Below are 15,871 nucleotides of genomic sequence, written 5' to 3' on the forward strand. Positions count from 1 at the left end.
ACTTGCCGTTTTGATTTTTTTTTTCTTTTTTTTTTTTGGCTTCGAAACTGGTCGGATCTCATATCGCCGATTAGAGGCTGTATTGGTTTCCCCGGCATACACGGGAGTTTCGTTAGCTCGAACCAGCCTGAAGACGGATGTAAAGTTGTTTCTGAGGTTATGAAGAGAGGGGAATGAGCTTGTGCCATTGTCTTGGCTATGGACCCTTCCATCAAGATCCAAACTTTTGGAAATTCTATAGGCTCTGTTTTGCTTAGCTCAGATGATATGTACTAGTGAGAGAGATGAATGAACCCATGATCCTATTAATATTCTTTCTTTTTCTTCTTAATCTCAAGTCTTACATCTTGTACATATGATGGATGCTCTATTACCAGTTATCAGGTAGAGAAAGCTATAAAGCAGAACACAATTGTCTTCTTGGAGACTGGTTCTGGCAAAACCCTTATTGCCATTATGCTTCTTCGTAACTAATTTCATTCCTGTAAAATTTGTACCAGGAATCTTCACTTGTACAGTTTACTCGTGAGTAGTACGAGAGCAATTGTAACACTTAGCTCAAGCGTTAGCTTAATATATTTCTACTGCTCAAGGCTTCCTTTCGATGAGTTAGTCTGATACTCATTAGACTGAGAATCTGAGATGTTCACTGAAATGGTATTAGCTGTTGGCTGTTATAGAATAGTTAGTTAATTCCATTCAAAAGAATACATCATTTTCATAATGACAGTGGAAGGATGTTGCTCGATGCGATGATACATGTATGTATATGCAAGTTATACTGTTGTAGACAGAAGCTCCAGAAACAGGGCAGAGGGAAGAAATCCTAAGCCCCATTTTTCTGTGTCCATGGTTTGAGAACAGATATAACGGTAATGATGATGATAATAAGAAGGATGAGTATGGCAATGCACATCCATTTCCTTGAACTTCTCTGGCTTTTTATTGCCTTTGTTAGGTTGTTGTTCCCTGATTGAACATGATCCACAGCGCTCGAGACCTGTTAGAACAGAAACAGAGTAAGAAGGGTTTTGAAGAAAAATCTAAAACTCAGGGCTTCATCAAAAGTAATGAAAGAGAATGTTACCATATTCTCTATGTTGTCTAACATCTCTCCCTGTGCATCCACCAGCACGGCCATATCAAGAAACACCTACAGCCAAAAGCATAAAATAAGGCGCAGATGATGCATCAATTCGAAAATCTTGTGAGTTTTTGGTATAATCGGATCAAGGTTTACCTGTTGTAGGTCAAGAAGTTTCTTCTCTAAATCTCGGACAGCGTCATGGCGTTCCTGAATCTCAGCTAGTGTATCCATTATCTGCATAGAGTCAGAGAATAACATAGCTTGAGATACACGCAACAGTTGCCTTGTTACAGAAGTCGTCATGTTATTGCGGAAACATTAGTACCAACCTGACCTCGTCCTTGCTCCATGATTGCTTTCTGGAAAATCTGCTCACTGTCTCCGGTTTCAATCAATCTATCGACCATCTACACACCCGAAAACGATTATCATGAACCGATGCTAAAACCGATCCAACAGATTTAAATTGAGAAAAAAGCAGAGTTTTATGTCCTTGCCTCTTCATCAGCTCGTTGGCCAGTCACTACCATTATCAAGAATCGAATCACGAAAGAAGAAAAAAAAAAGTTAGCTACCAGAAGATCATTAATGGAACAGTTGAATCCTTATATACACTGCTTTTTAAGGAAAAAAATCAAAACCTGTAAACACACGCCTCTCCACAACTTCTCTGTATTCTTGGTGAATGTTCTGTCTTAGAGTCTGCAGTGTAAATGTAAAAGCTTACGACAACTTCTTAGAGAGTTTTTGCTTTTGAGAATTTGTAGAAGCACTTGTCAAAACTTACTTGGAATTCAGATATCTTGTCCTTAAACTTCTTTTTTACCGCGCTGCGGATTAAAATAAAAAAAATGCGTTAAGGAAGAACGAGAATCTTGAAGGGTAGTAATAGATTCAGGGAACAAAACTCACATAGTTGTGGCTGTTCTTGTTCTGTCTACTCCAGTTCCTTTCCCACAACCCGGTCTACTCCGGTTCTCCAGATTCTGTTAAAATTAATTTGGGTCTTAAACAAAACGAATAGATCATAGCAATGCATTGATCTCTAAGCCTAACCTCTCGATCCAGTTCTTCGATCTTTCCTTTGATAAAACGAGAGATTCTTCCCACTTCATCAACATCTCTCTCCATCCTCTGTTTGATTGCTGCATCACAAAAACACACAGAAAAAAAACCAAATTCATATAAAATCTTGGATCAAGAACTTGTTTCTGAGTTTTTAATATCAAACTTGTTTTGGATTACATTTCATTGCAGGAGCCTTAGTGACGGCCTTAGTCTCCTCGTGTGCCCCCTGAAGCTTCTTGAGAAGCTTGTCAAGCTTCTCATATTGCTTTTCGATTTCTTGGACCTAACAGTTAATATGATATCAATAGAAAATACACATTTGACACTGATTGAGAAGAGTTACATTGAGATAAACAGCTCACCTTTTTGAAGAAACCAGAGAGCCCGAGATCGCCAGAATTACCTGGTCCATGTCCTGACTCGATATCGCTTCTATTAGATCGATCTCTGGAGAATTCTAACGAACCCTGTCCAAATAAAACATTTGTCACATCATCTTATAAACCCTATGAGCAAATTTTGAATATTTATTTTATCTCATTGTATCTTCCATTTCAAGTTTTATTTTATCATTCTGCTTCTATAGACGGTTGTTTTAACCTCATAGGAGCAATCAATCGTCAGCTACTGGATTTTCCCCGGAAAAATGTCGAACGAACGAAATGTCATCTCGTTAGTCTTTTAAAGAATTAAGATCTCTCACTTTTTATATAATCTACGCGGGATCGTTTTTTTTTCTCTTGTTGTTGATATGTAATAATGGAAACGTTTCCTGAACTAGAATAAAAATCTTCGTGATCACTGATCATGTTATGTCCAAAGCGAAACGGGCAAAAGTTCGAAGGGAGAGATAAGAGACAAACCTTTAAGAGGTCGTTCATTGTCGGAGAACTGGATTAGAGAAGAAAATCTATAAATGGGGAAAGAAACTTGTTGAACAATCAATCAAATTCCGAATCCAATAAATAAAATATATCTAAATAAATAAAATTCAAGAAATGGCCACAATTAGAAATTAGAAGGAAAGCAAACCTGGTTTTTTCATAAACCCAGATCTCTCTGTTCTCTTTCTTTTTGTTTTTCCTTTTTAATCCTAAGAATAATAAAAAGATAATCCAAAGAAAAGAAGAAACAAGGAGGCGGAGCTTCGTTACCGTATAAAGTATAGCACAAAGATGAAATTGTTACAGACACGTACGGTTAGGGTCAACGGTTGAGATTTCTTTTCTTTTTTTTTTTAACAACAAAAAAATGGTAAATCTTGTTGTTGACAGATCACTGATCAAATCTTTTAAGTCAAACTCTTATTTTGGGCCAGTAACGTTAAAAAGAAGAATCAAACCAAATACAAAATAATGCCTGTATATGCAATCGAATCTTTCTTGCTACACAAGGAAGCCTAACATCACATGTATATTCGGCACGTAACATACGGCACTTTGGCCCCTAATGTGATTTATGATTGGGCTCATAAGTTATATGTATGTTAGACGTAATTCCATAAGACAGTACTTTGTTTTTGGCTCTTTATAACAATATTCCTCTCGACTTGAAAAGTGGTCAAGAGAAATACTTTTCTTTTTTGTGTAAACAGTTGCAAATTTCATAAACTACAATTTTTCTTTTACGTTTCAGAATTAGGTGGACATTCTAAGTCGAACATTCGGCTACAGAAATGTGAATAAGATCATTAAAATGATTATCTAAGCTTTTTATTATTATTTCTAAAGAAGTACATCTAAAATGGCTTGTCAAGACTAGTAAAGAGCTTCAGGTACACCAGTGATGTACATGAACATAAGCATCACTTCTACAGCTAACAAATTGAAAAAAAACAAATGGCTAACGTTTTCAGGGGAAACCCAATGTACAGTGGAGACAGCATCTGTACAAGTAAAACTACGGCTACAACACTTGAGAAATGAGACCTGTTCAAGGGTAATGTCTCATTCTGTCATTTTGTCATCACTCATCATGGCTGGTTCCTGACTACCTTCACACTGCTGTAGAAGCGGCGCAAATCCTTCATGGCTTTTTCTTCGACCTGGATAGAGCGGATTGATGATGGAGCATCGGTCTCTGGTTTGTACCAGCGGTTAGTTGCAGGCGAATCTGATGGAGATCCTTGCCCGGTTGTAACAGTGAAGCCTGATGTTTTTGTCTTTGGACTATGAGACAGAGACTGTTGCTTCTTCACCTACAATAGACCCCCAAACAAAAAAATTGAGTTCGAACAGAGGCAACAAAACAAATATGTTTCTTTTGAGCCTTTCCCAAACAGAGGAACAACTTACCTGCTGCATCTGGATATCTCTGAGAGAAGGTCGAGAAATGTGAGGAGGAGTTTCAGAAGAAGCCCAAGGAGGAGTTCCTCTTTCCATATCAGATTGCTGCAAACTTCTGGCTGATTCCACAGGAATCGGCTTCGAAGTCAAGAACGAGCTCAGTAATATCTTTCCTTCCGTTTTACCAGAAGCCTCATCCCCCAACTGATGTTTACTAGTCCTAACAGGTTCATGAGGATGAGTCTTGCTTTGTTCGTCTTGAATATCCCGAAGAGAAGAAAACCCCTTTGAAATCTTAGCCCCACCCCATGCAGGACCTTCGTTCTTGGGCTTTGGTGGGGGAGCAACAACAGGTTTAGGGATATCATCAAGAGCACCAGTGAGGAACATGGAAAGCCCTCCCTTTCTGTTCTTCTTCTTGTTTGCTGTCGTTGCAAGTTTCTTGCTTCTCGGTGAATCAGGTGGATTTTCTTTCTTCTGCGAGAGTGAGACAAAGTCTGATTCTTTGGTGAACCCACTTATCATCGTCACATCCGATATGGCATTGCCATCCTATTTAGAAATAGCAAAAGGCAAAATGATTCAACCGATGCAGGTAACTAAATGTGACAAAACCTCAATAAAGGACATTTCATCATAAAAGATATTATGGGTACTAACCGTTGGCTTGATGGATTCAGAGATTTGCTCGGTGCCTTTATTCTGCATTGTATCTATTTCCACTTTGACTTCACCAAAATCAAGGAATGTTTCAACTTGTGGAATTCTCTGTTTTCCCTTTTTCTTCTTTTTTCTCAAACCGTCAGCCTTCTTGTTGGGCTTTCCATCCAGTGCCAAAGCTGATGCTGATTTTGCCTCAGGCGGCTCTTCAACAGGAATACCAAGTTCTACCAGTGAACTTTCGATGTCTAGTTTCTTTTGAAGTTTTGCTATTTGTTGACCATCAAGAAGTTGTCCTCTAGATTGCTTTGCTTCAAGGATCTCAATTTGTTGCAACTTTTTCCTCAAAGCACGGACTTCTTTGGAATTACGTTGAGCCAGCTCATCTTCTGGTTGTAAGAAGGAATCCATCCGAGAGCCTCCCTCAGCAATACAGGAAAAGTGTTTCACATGGTTGTCACGAGATCTTAGAATGTCGCTCTCACTTTCCTCCTCTTCACTATCGATAACAACAGGAAATGTGGCTGTTGGTGTTGGAAGTGGTCGGGAGCTCCATGGTTCAGATGATCTGTTATCCAGTAATTTCTCAAGACTAGCAAGAACATCAGGTGATGTATTTGCAATTGCTTGGGGACAAGCTGTCAATATAAAGTCAAGGTTCCGGATCACTATGTCCTGTAGAAAGAGAACACGGTGTAAGGTAATCCTCAGAGAGAACATCAAAAGAGAACACTAAACTCAGAGACAGAGAGAGATAAAAAAAAAACATGAACTTCTCTTTTTTCTATTTCTACGGTTAGTGTGCAATCATCATAAAAGAAGGACAAGCATACCTCACAGTACTTCTTAAGGTCCTCTGCTCCAAGTGAATCTGCAATTTCAAGCAGTTGAATAGCATTTCGCGGCTCTACTATACACTCCGCTGCCACTTTCTCGCATAAACTTTTCAGGCTAGGCACTATCCTCTCCTTCGAACAATCGTGTTGCGCGGATGGTAACACATTAAAAGATTCCACATCATCAAACATAAAACCCTCGTCCAGTTCTTCGTGCTCTTCTTCCCTACTTTCACCCGCTTGCACAGTCAGAGACTTCTTGAGCACAGTAGGAGCATAGGCAGGATGATACAGAGAACCCACAACCAGAAGATGTGTTTCACCAACAGCAACTGTGGTTGCCCTTTTCAAGTTGTGGATGCGAGAAAGAGATGGCGACAGATCTTTACCTTTCTTCCCATCCCACAAGTAAACTTCACCTGTGCTAGTGACAGCGGATCCCCAATACTTACCTGCTGAAATGCTCACAACTGTTTTCCCGTGCAGTGAAAGCAACTGCAGGATTCAGATTTAAACAGAGAATTTTTTATATTTTATTATTAATACGGGAGTCATATTGAGTTACTTAATTTCGTAGAGAACAGAGAAGTTGTATCCAACCTGTTGGCATCTAAGATTGGAGTCAGAAGAAACCCAATAAAACAATGGACCATCTTCTGCTAGAGCCATGCTGTGTACCATTCCTGCAGCAATTGCGGTTACTCGAAGAGGCCTCCTTCGATGAAAATTCAATAGTGTATTCCCAGCTTTCTTTAGATTCCGGGAAATAACAACACGTCTTGGAGTCACCAGCCGATGACCCCAGGAGTACACCTGGTCACAGAAGAAAGAAAGAAATACTAAAGAAAAATAAATATTTATCCAGATTGAGTTCTCATATTCGAAAATAAGATTTTCCACATGGTCGGTCATGCATTCAATTAACTAAAAACACGCACATAGTATCATAAGACGTTTAACTTAACATGAACTAGTCAGAAATTTACCTCTCCATCTTCTCGCAACACAAGAGTATGATATTTTGCAGATGCAATAGCCGTGAAAACTTTTCCTTTCAAGTAATCAACCAATCTGGGAAAATAGTTTGATGCTGAGTTGGAGGTTCCATAACCAAGCTGACCTTCCTTGTTGCATCCCCAAGTGAAAACTTCACCGCACTCAGAAACTACGGCTGTATGTTTGTTTGCTGCAGAAACAGCTACAATCTTCGCCTTCAGCGAAGTCACTTTGCGGGGTGTTGCCTGAGTATCCACAGAGGTATAACCTAGCTGGCCCTCTACAAGAGCATCACCAAAAAAAATCAGACTCTAGGATAATAAAACACTGTGACGCGACCCACGGAGATTGGACATAGCTCCATCAAATTCAGAGGAATTAAGAAACTGGAACTTGAGTAGGTTAGAGCGCTAGAGATCCCAATAACTGAAAAATAGGAAGCCTAACAAATGTTTTACCTCTATTGGAACCCCAAGTGAATACGTCCCCGCTTTCTGTAGCAATAACAGTATGGTGCTTAGCTGCTGCAACTGCCTTTACTCGGCGAGATCCTAAACCATATATCACCTGCCGGGGAGTGATAACTGCAGCTTGACCACTGAGATAGTAAAAACAGAAAATTAAACTCAATCTTGGTTTACATAACCTCTCAAAAAAGCCTAAGGTAAGCTTGAAACCAAACTTCTAGCATTCTATGATTATATGTACATCTATAATTGATCTTTTCATGTTCCACCAGAAATGCAGTAAAGCAAATCTTGAAATACAGTAATTCCACAGGCAAATGGAATTTTTCATATAGATACAACAAACGGAATTATGAAAACTTTGTAGGAATGGAAGCAAAAAAGCTCCTTGTCGAGTCACCATATTAGAGAATAAGCAACAATTCATACCTGTGAATGTCGAATTCAGGATGTCCAAGGCGGCCTCCTCTTCCAAATCCCCACGTGTAAACTTCTCCATGAGAACTAACGGCAACGCTATGGAATTTTGCAGCAGAGACCAACTTAATGAAACAACCATGCAGTGAATCAACTCTGCCGGGTAGCTTCTGAACATCTTGATTGCCAGTTCCAAGTTGGTAGTTTGCACCATTACCCCAGCTAAAAACCTCTGTAGCCACTGAAAAGAAAGAAAATGAGCAGGGTAATTCAGCTTCTCAAAAGTTGTGTGAGAAAGAGTGACCAAAAGATTAAGGTTTTTTTAAAGGTCAAGGTTGATAAATAGATTAGCTACCTGAATTATGCTGCTCACCAATGACCTGAGCCACCGGACCTGAGACCAAATCAACCGGTGTTCGCGATTTTATGTCTTCTAGAGTAAAAGAAGCACCTGAGTCAATTAGTACACTAGCCACAGCGAGATGGCCAAAATGCAAAGCTCTGTGAAGACTACTCCAACCAGATTCTCCATCCTGAAACGTATATTGTATAATATAGAGAAAGCTCAAGCCTAAGCAGTATGAATACCCTATTTTCAACACACATGGCACAGAAACCAAATACCATAATGAAAACAGAAGCACATTGAACGCAGTAACTACAATGATGGAACTTAGAATCAAGACTATAAAATGAAGAAAAAAATACTACGATATATGAAGACACAAACAGAAGAAAGGTCACAAACCCTAGCATCAGGATCAGCGCCAGCAGCAAGCAGTCTCCTAACAATAGGAATGTGGTTTCTCCAGATTGCAATATGCAGAGGAGTCAGGCCATAGGCATTCCTTAAATTTATATTGCCACCGCTCTTCTTCAGTATGTTCAACGCTGATTCCACATCAACCAATGACCCTTCCCGTATAGCAAACCACAAATCTTTCTTAGATCCTGAAAGAGAGCTTTTACGAGGAGTTTGCAAGTTCATCTTCTGGGTTTGAGGAGAGACTGACAATTCCATATCTCTAGACGGTAAGAATTCTCACTAAACCTTGTTCGCCACAAATGTTTTCTCTAGATCAAAAGCTTCCAAACAATCACACTCGGTTTCACAACTTAACTAAAAGGACAATCAAAAGGATTTGTATTGCCCTCTACGGAGTTCCATGCCATCTAACTTATGCTAGAGCTGATTTTTCATCTTGAACGTGATTCAAACAAATCACTCAGGTTTCTGAAGAAAACGGTTGTGTTACTCAAATCTTCACAATTTCTTCATAAGAGCGCAGAAAAGTCCTGATCATAAAAGACAAGAAGATGTAAAATATATTGGATTAATAGCTTCTGCGAGAAACATAGACAACAAAGAATAAACAAGTTAAAAAGAGTTACGGAAAGCATCTCTCCTTTTCTCAAGGAAAATAAAAAAGAGAGAGAGAGAGAGACTAATACTTCCACCAACCACAGAGCAAAGAATCTCGTTTAGTGTTACTCAAACAGGACTAAAGACTAAAGAGGTGTGCTGCACTAATCATAAACAAGGATCTCTGTAGTAAAATTGGACACAATTACCAATATCAGTCCATGAATGAAACACAACACAAAATCCGAGGAAAAGATCGCACCTTTCATACTCAGAATAAGATTAACTTAGATCTCTTATCAGTGTTTAAACAGAGAGAAAATAATGAGATATATTTTCAAGCATTTGGTGGGCATACTAATGAGGAACTCATTAATTCATAGATAAACTCACAGAAAAGCACACAAATCGAGAATGACAAACAGATAGAAGACACAATGACCAGTAGAATTCGATCGAGAAAACAGGAAAGACATCAAATCACGGAATATTACCAGTTTTGGAAGCAACCATCACTCAAAATCAAGACTTCAATATCATACAATTCGCCTCATTTTCCGATCACCCCATCGGGAAAAAAAAGACAGTAAATAAAACCGTTTTCGATACTTTTAAAAAAAATCTTAAACTGCCATAGAGTTTAAAGTAATCAGACAGAACAGAAAGATAAAAAAGGACAAAAAAAAACTAATTCCCGGTACCTGAAACCGAACTCCGGTGATTTAACAGGAGAGAGAGACAGAGAAGCGATCAAAGAGAGGTAGGTACTTATTAGAGACAGAAGAGAGGATAAATGAGCAAAATGGAATCTTCTATGAAAATTTCAATGTGTAAAGAAGCGAATCAAACAGAGAATATACCCTCCCATAGAAGCAGAGGCGTAAATATGTTTCTGAATGGGCGAGAGAGAGATAGGTGGAGAGGAGAGATCTCCGAGCCAAGGGTAATTCAGTAATTAAACAGATAATTGAAATGACGATAAAGGCCCTTGAAGTTGATGGCCTTTTTTGTGTTCATTCAGGTGAGAGTTGTGACGTGCTAAAGACTCGGAGAAGAGATGGAGTCATCTTCACTCATCTCTCTATAGCCCACCTAAACTGGTTGCTTTGGAAAGGAAGGCTCCTACTGATGACACGTGGTGACACGTGCGACATGTCAGAGTTAGACAAGGTCATTCACAGTCATAAAATGTCTGAAACTGAGGATACTTCTCTCGACCTCTTTTTTAGTAAAAAGGAAAAATAATATTTAAGCTTTTTTTGTAGCCTTTCAATAAGCTTGTATATGTTCTGTGTTTCACTTTTTCTGCAAACCATTATCGTTTTTTCAAGAGTTTCTTTGATTAATCTTTAATCATTGTTTTTTTGTTACGGATAAAAAAGTTTGGGGGACAAAATCGTAAAACAAAAGAAAATCACCAGATGCTAAATCATAGGAAATGAAAATTACTGAATCAAAGGTATAACGTGACGCGTCAGCAATCGTGACAAAAATCAGCTGACGTGGATCTCTGTGAATGGACCTCATGTATTCTCTCTGCCAGCCAAAAGGTCTACGTCACGGACCTTCTTGGACTAAACGGTTGATTACATCAAGCAAATTCCTAATTTTACAGTTATCTCATGAAATCATAACCTTCAATTCAGACATCCCTTTTGTATTAATTCAAAATACGAAAATGTATTTTTAGTTTCTTACTTAAATGTCATTACGATTTGTTTTTGTTACAGTAGCTCTACATTTTAAAGTGTAAAACCATGCAACTTTGGTTTTAACCTTTTCATGGTCTCAGATGAATCTTATCCTAGTACAGCCGAATGATCTTATAAAATAAACAATATTTTCAGTGAATTATTAATTCTACAACAGTAGAGATTTTGATATAATCTTTCCATTTGTTGGGCTCTGTATGTGTAAGATATAAATCGCCAATTAGCCATTCTCATTCAAGTGACCAAAGAAACATATTTCATCAGAGAAAACAATTTAAGATACATATAACATTGCAGCAAAAGAGAAATATAAAAGATGAAACCATAACCCTCAAGAGAGACTCATTTCATCAAAAACCTATATCTTGGCTAAATATTTTCTTGAAGAAAAGTTATTGAAAACTTAAAAACCAAACAAGCACAAACCATGTAGAAAAATCCTGGAAATAGAAGAATATGATATCTTTCACTTGGCACTAGCGAGCTGGGAGCGGATAAGCTTGGCCGCATCAACCATGTTCTTAAGTGCTGGCTTAACCTCAGTGTACTTCCTTGTCTTCAGACCACAGTCAGGGTTAACCCACAAGATGTTCTGCTCGAGAACCGCAAGCATTTTGTTGACCCTGTCGGCAATTTCTTCTGTGGATGGTATTCTTGGAGAGTGGATGTCGTAAACACCAGGACCGATTCCTGCACCGTACTTCACTCCTTCACGGAACACCGAGAGAAGCTTCTCGTCTGAACGAGAGTTCTCAATGGTGATCACATCAGCGTCCATGTCGATGATGGAGTGGATGATGTCGTTGAAGTTTGAGTAACACATGTGAGTGTGGATCTGGAGAAAAGAAAAAGAACCAATTAGAAGTTAGTTACAGAAACAACATTCATCACTGTTTGAGATTTAAGTGTATATTTACCTGAGTGCTGTCTTCGACGCCACAGTTGGTGATTCTGAAAGAGTGAACAGCCCAGTCCAAGTAGAAAGAGTGTTCGGCTTTCCTAAGAGGCAATCCTTCTCTAAGAGCGGCTTCATCGATCTGAATGACTCCAATACCGCCTTTCTCGAGGTCTTCCACTTCGTCTTTGATAGCCAAAGCGATCTGGTAGCAGGTTTCGTGCCTTGGCTGGTCGTTTCTGACGAATGACCAGTTGAGAATTGTGACTGGGCCTGTAAGCATACCCTTCATGGGACGTTTAGTCATGCTCTGAGCTGTTGAGGACCAGAAGACTGTCATTGGCTTGGGGCGGCTCACGTCACCGTAGATGATCGGTGGCTTCACACAACGAGATCCATAGGATTGCACCCATCCGTTAGCTGTGAATGCGAAACCTGACAATTGCTCTCCAAAGTACTCAACCATGTCGTTTCTCTACAAGTTTTTGTTAAAGCATTTGCTCGAGTCAGAAACAGAACGGCGTGTGATTAGTTTTTTGTGTTTCGGGGATGGTTTATAAACTCACCTCAGGCTCTCCGTGGACAAGAACATCGATGTCAAGTTCCTCTTGGATGTCAACAACTTTCTTTATCTCTTCCTTGATGGCCTTGACGTAATCCTCTTCAGAGATTCTAGTGGAAGAGAGATCAAGGGACTGCAGTTAGCATCATAATGATCAAGTTACTAATATTGCTTGCCAAATAATTGTGTTTAAGAGACTAACTTCTTGGCCTTGTATTCACGGCGAACCCTCCTGAGTTCCACGGTCTGTGGGAAGGATCCAATGGTAGTGGTAGGAAGGATTGGAAGGTTTAGCTTCTTCTGCTGAGCATCTAGCCTAGCGCTTACTTCAGTTGCACGACGGTGGTCTGATCCCTTCAAAGCAGCAGCCTGTGATAACAGGAATTACAAATCATCAATGTCATTGTAGAATAAGGCACTGAATGTGAATAAAGCTTGAGTTTGACGCAAGAACTTACAGCCTTCTGAACAGACTCGTTAGTGACTCTTGGGGAAGACCTCCTCGAAGACAAAGCCGCAGCGTTGGCAGAGAAGAAAGCCTGAGTTAGATAAACATTAGAGAGTTGCAATGTTTTTCAAATTCAGAGTCCACTAGAGATATTTTCCTTGTAAGATTTTTGCAATACCTCATTCGTCTGACCGACCAAAGCCTTGGCCAATGCGTCAACTTCAACAACCTTCTGGGCAGCAAAAGCTAACCACGACTTGATTTCAGCATCGAGCTTAGTCTCGTTAACAAGGTCAACGGCGGTGTGGAGAAGGGAGCAAGAGGTCGAGACCACAAGCTTGTCTGCATCAATACAGAAAAAATATAATTAACAAGTTTAAGAAAGATGATAAATCAACATTTCTAATTGAGTAATCCACAAGCAGATAATTATGGAAAATGAAAAATTGTACCTTTACCAACAGCACCCTCAAGTGACTGCAAGGTAATGAGAGAGGCAGCGAGGTCATTGGCCCAGATGTTCCTTCCGTCAACAACACCAGCAAAGAGGTACTTGCCCTTGGGGAAACTAGACTTGATCAAGTCAAGGGTCTTGGTGCCACGAATCAAATCAAATCCAAAGGAAGTCACACCCTTCAAGGAAGTAAGGGTCTTGAATGCTTCAGCAGGGACATCGGCGAAGTAGGTCTCCACAAGAACATTCAGACCAGAGAGAGTTGATTCAAGCTCAGCATAGGCACCGCTAAAAGCCTGGAGTTTGTGACCCTCAAGATCCATGACAAAAAGAGGCTCATCAAACTGAATCCAGGTGGCACCAGCTCCCTTAAGCTCTGCAATCACTTCCCTGAGCACGGATTCATCATTTTTCAGAGGCATGTCAGAAACATATTATATAGCTTTAAAAGTAAAAGCTCCAGGGTAATGTCTTACTTGTAGATTGGGAGAATTTTGGGGAGAAGGGAGAGAAGATCAAAAGACTTGTCAACACCCTTTGCAAGCTTGGAAAGAAGCAAGTAAGAGACAGGGCCAACAAGTACAGGGACGGTCTCAACACCAAGCTGCATAAAAAACACCGCTTTATCATATTAGAAATTTAAATAGAAGAACAAGATAAAGCCTATGCTCAAATGGGTACGTACAGCCTTAGCCTCCTTGTACTCATTCACAGCCTTGTGAGATGCGTAAGAGAATTTCACTTCAGGGCCCAACTCTGGGACGATGTAGTGGCTTCATCAAAAACGAAAAAAGAGCAAAAAAAAAAGTGTGTTAGCCACAGAATTTTCACATGTTCAATAAGAATGATGTCCAAGGCACAAGATAATAAAGAGCAGAGGAGACTCACTAGTTGGTATCAAACCACTTGGTCATTTCCATGGCAGGAACAGAGGCGTTACCTCTGGCCATGGAGAAGTAAACATCAAAACCGATCTCGCCACTGTTCCAACCGTACCTGGGAGGAACAGCACCGAGCATGGCGGTGGTATCGAGGACCTGGTCATAGTAAGCAAAGGTGTTGCTTGGGATGTACTTAATCCCAGCAGCAGACATTTGTTTCCAGATGTCAGACCTGAGATCAGCTGACACCTTCTTCAAATCCTCGGCAGTGCTCTTGCCATCCCAGAATGACTCCAATGCGAACTTGAGCTCTCTCTTAGGTCCCATACGAGGATATCCAACAATGTGGGATGCCATTTTGAATTTTTTTTTCTGTTTTTTATAAACTGCATTTAAACGAAAAACAAAATCGAAATCAGCCAATCACAGAATAAAAGGTAAGAACTTTAGCAGCTTTTGTCATATTCAGTGACATCAAAGAGACAAGTCCACTTAAAGGCAGAGTCTTTAGCGTTAATAAGATCAAACAACACAATTGATAAGCGATAGATAATCGAAGGCAGAGGAGAAAAAAAACAGAAAGCAATCAATCATTTGAAGATGATGATCAGAATCATAACTACTCAAACAGAGACCCACGAATCCAAAAACATCGAAATATGTCCAGATCTGTGATTCATAAGAGTCACTCACCGGATTAGATCTAAGTATTAAAAAAAATCAACGCGAAGAAACGAAATACGAAATTGAATTGGTGGGGTGGTCCGAGAGAGGAAAAGGAAATGAAAAGCGAGAGGAAGCTAAATAAGAGAGTGAAAGGGAGAGGAGACAGGAATGGTCATGCGGAAGCCATGGAAACCCGAAGGTGTAGCTTACCTTACGGAGTTGGAATCGGAGATAATATGTGAAGAGAGATGGCAAGAGAGCGACGATGGAGAGTGCCTCTCTTTGCTTATTTATAGCAAAAACAATTCTTCACCCCTTCCTTCCTTTTTTTTTTATTCTCTCTTTCACGATTCTATTAAATAAAAAAAAATACAGATTTTACGTGATACATACACCGTATATAATAATGTATAATATCAATATACAAATATGTATTTTTTGGTATATGATAAAAAATACGTATTTTCAAGTATCCAGCACGTTTTTAACTCTGGCCTTATTTTTTTAGCCTGAAACTTTATAAATAAAGGGCATATGGTCAATTTTGTACAACTTTTGACAATTAAACGTTTATAGTGACTGGTTATATTATAAAGGTAAATTCATTGACGGCATCGACATGGCACTACATTTCTAAGCTTGTTTAATTAAAACTTGAACACATACATACTTGAGTTAAATGTATTTTGTAAAATACATACAAGTATAGGAGTATTAAGTAGAGGGTTAATTACGGAGTTAAAACGTGAATATGGGGGAGGAGAGTTGGTGTGCCAAGGAGGTAGCGGGATTGGTGGGTGGAGCCCACATTTGGGGTTGGTGAGATTCACACAATTAATTTTGTATTTCTATAAAACGACGACGTTTTGAGAGCCACTACTAAAACTGCGCCACACAAATTGAGAGATTTGTTTGGTAAACAAAGTAGGTGAAGGATTATGAGATCCACTTCCCTCCCTTATAGTTATAGGCTTCTTCATATATATCATATTATATATTGTTGAATAATGTGGTTTTCATCTAGTGCTGAATCACTGGAGAACAAAGAAACTATAAATCCCTATATAGGGTTCA

General features: G+C 39.4%; 3 protein-coding genes across 4 annotated transcripts; all 3 read right to left on the reverse strand.

Moving 5' to 3' along the window:
* Positions 1 to 826: 826 nt before the first annotated feature.
* LOC18024810 (putative syntaxin-131) lies at positions 827 to 3,076 on the reverse strand. Its single transcript, XM_024159805.1, has 12 exons — positions 3,019 to 3,076; positions 2,518 to 2,622; positions 2,333 to 2,438; positions 2,144 to 2,232; positions 2,000 to 2,073; positions 1,875 to 1,917; positions 1,729 to 1,789; positions 1,585 to 1,610; positions 1,417 to 1,494; positions 1,241 to 1,321; positions 1,088 to 1,153; positions 827 to 1,000 (listed from the first exon to the last, which is right to left on the reverse strand). The coding sequence occupies exons 1-12, from the start codon at positions 3,034 to 3,036 to the stop codon at positions 827 to 829; spliced, it is 921 nt and encodes a 306-aa protein (XP_024015573.1). The 5' UTR covers positions 3,037 to 3,076.
* Positions 3,077 to 3,842: 766 nt separating this feature from the next.
* Positions 3,843 to 10,067, reverse strand: LOC18024811. The gene is made up of 11 exons (XM_006408197.2): positions 9,881 to 10,067; positions 8,565 to 9,112; positions 8,172 to 8,349; positions 7,829 to 8,057; positions 7,391 to 7,530; positions 6,923 to 7,212; positions 6,537 to 6,749; positions 5,934 to 6,431; positions 5,101 to 5,775; positions 4,450 to 4,992; positions 3,843 to 4,352 (listed from the first exon to the last, which is right to left on the reverse strand). Exons 2-11 carry the CDS (start codon positions 8,835 to 8,837, stop codon positions 4,128 to 4,130), a joined length of 3,264 nt encoding a protein of 1,087 aa, XP_006408260.1. The 5' UTR covers positions 8,838 to 9,112; positions 9,881 to 10,067; the 3' UTR covers positions 3,843 to 4,127.
* A 1,026-nt stretch (positions 10,068 to 11,093) lies between these two features.
* Positions 11,094 to 15,113, reverse strand: LOC18024812 (5-methyltetrahydropteroyltriglutamate--homocysteine methyltransferase 2). Of its 2 annotated transcripts, none has more exons than XM_024159873.1 (11): positions 15,008 to 15,113; positions 14,139 to 14,517; positions 13,936 to 14,023; positions 13,727 to 13,854; positions 13,249 to 13,640; positions 12,975 to 13,138; positions 12,807 to 12,887; positions 12,551 to 12,717; positions 12,353 to 12,458; positions 11,809 to 12,261; positions 11,094 to 11,726 (listed from the first exon to the last, which is right to left on the reverse strand). In XM_024159873.1, the coding sequence occupies exons 2-11, from the start codon at positions 14,486 to 14,488 to the stop codon at positions 11,358 to 11,360; spliced, it is 2,298 nt and encodes a 765-aa protein (XP_024015641.1). In that variant the 5' UTR covers positions 14,489 to 14,517; positions 15,008 to 15,113; the 3' UTR covers positions 11,094 to 11,357. The 2 variants fall into 2 exon arrangements, with proteins under 2 accessions (XP_024015641.1, XP_024015642.1); XM_024159874.1 differs by having other exon boundaries at positions 14,825 to 15,008.
* Positions 15,114 to 15,871: the final 758 nt, after the last annotated feature.

The sequence above is a fragment of the Eutrema salsugineum genome, unplaced genomic scaffold, assembly GCF_000478725.1.
Source record: "Eutrema salsugineum unplaced genomic scaffold, Eutsalg1_0 scaffold_13, whole genome shotgun sequence".
NCBI classification, from domain to species: Eukaryota; Viridiplantae; Streptophyta; class Magnoliopsida; order Brassicales; family Brassicaceae; genus Eutrema; species Eutrema salsugineum.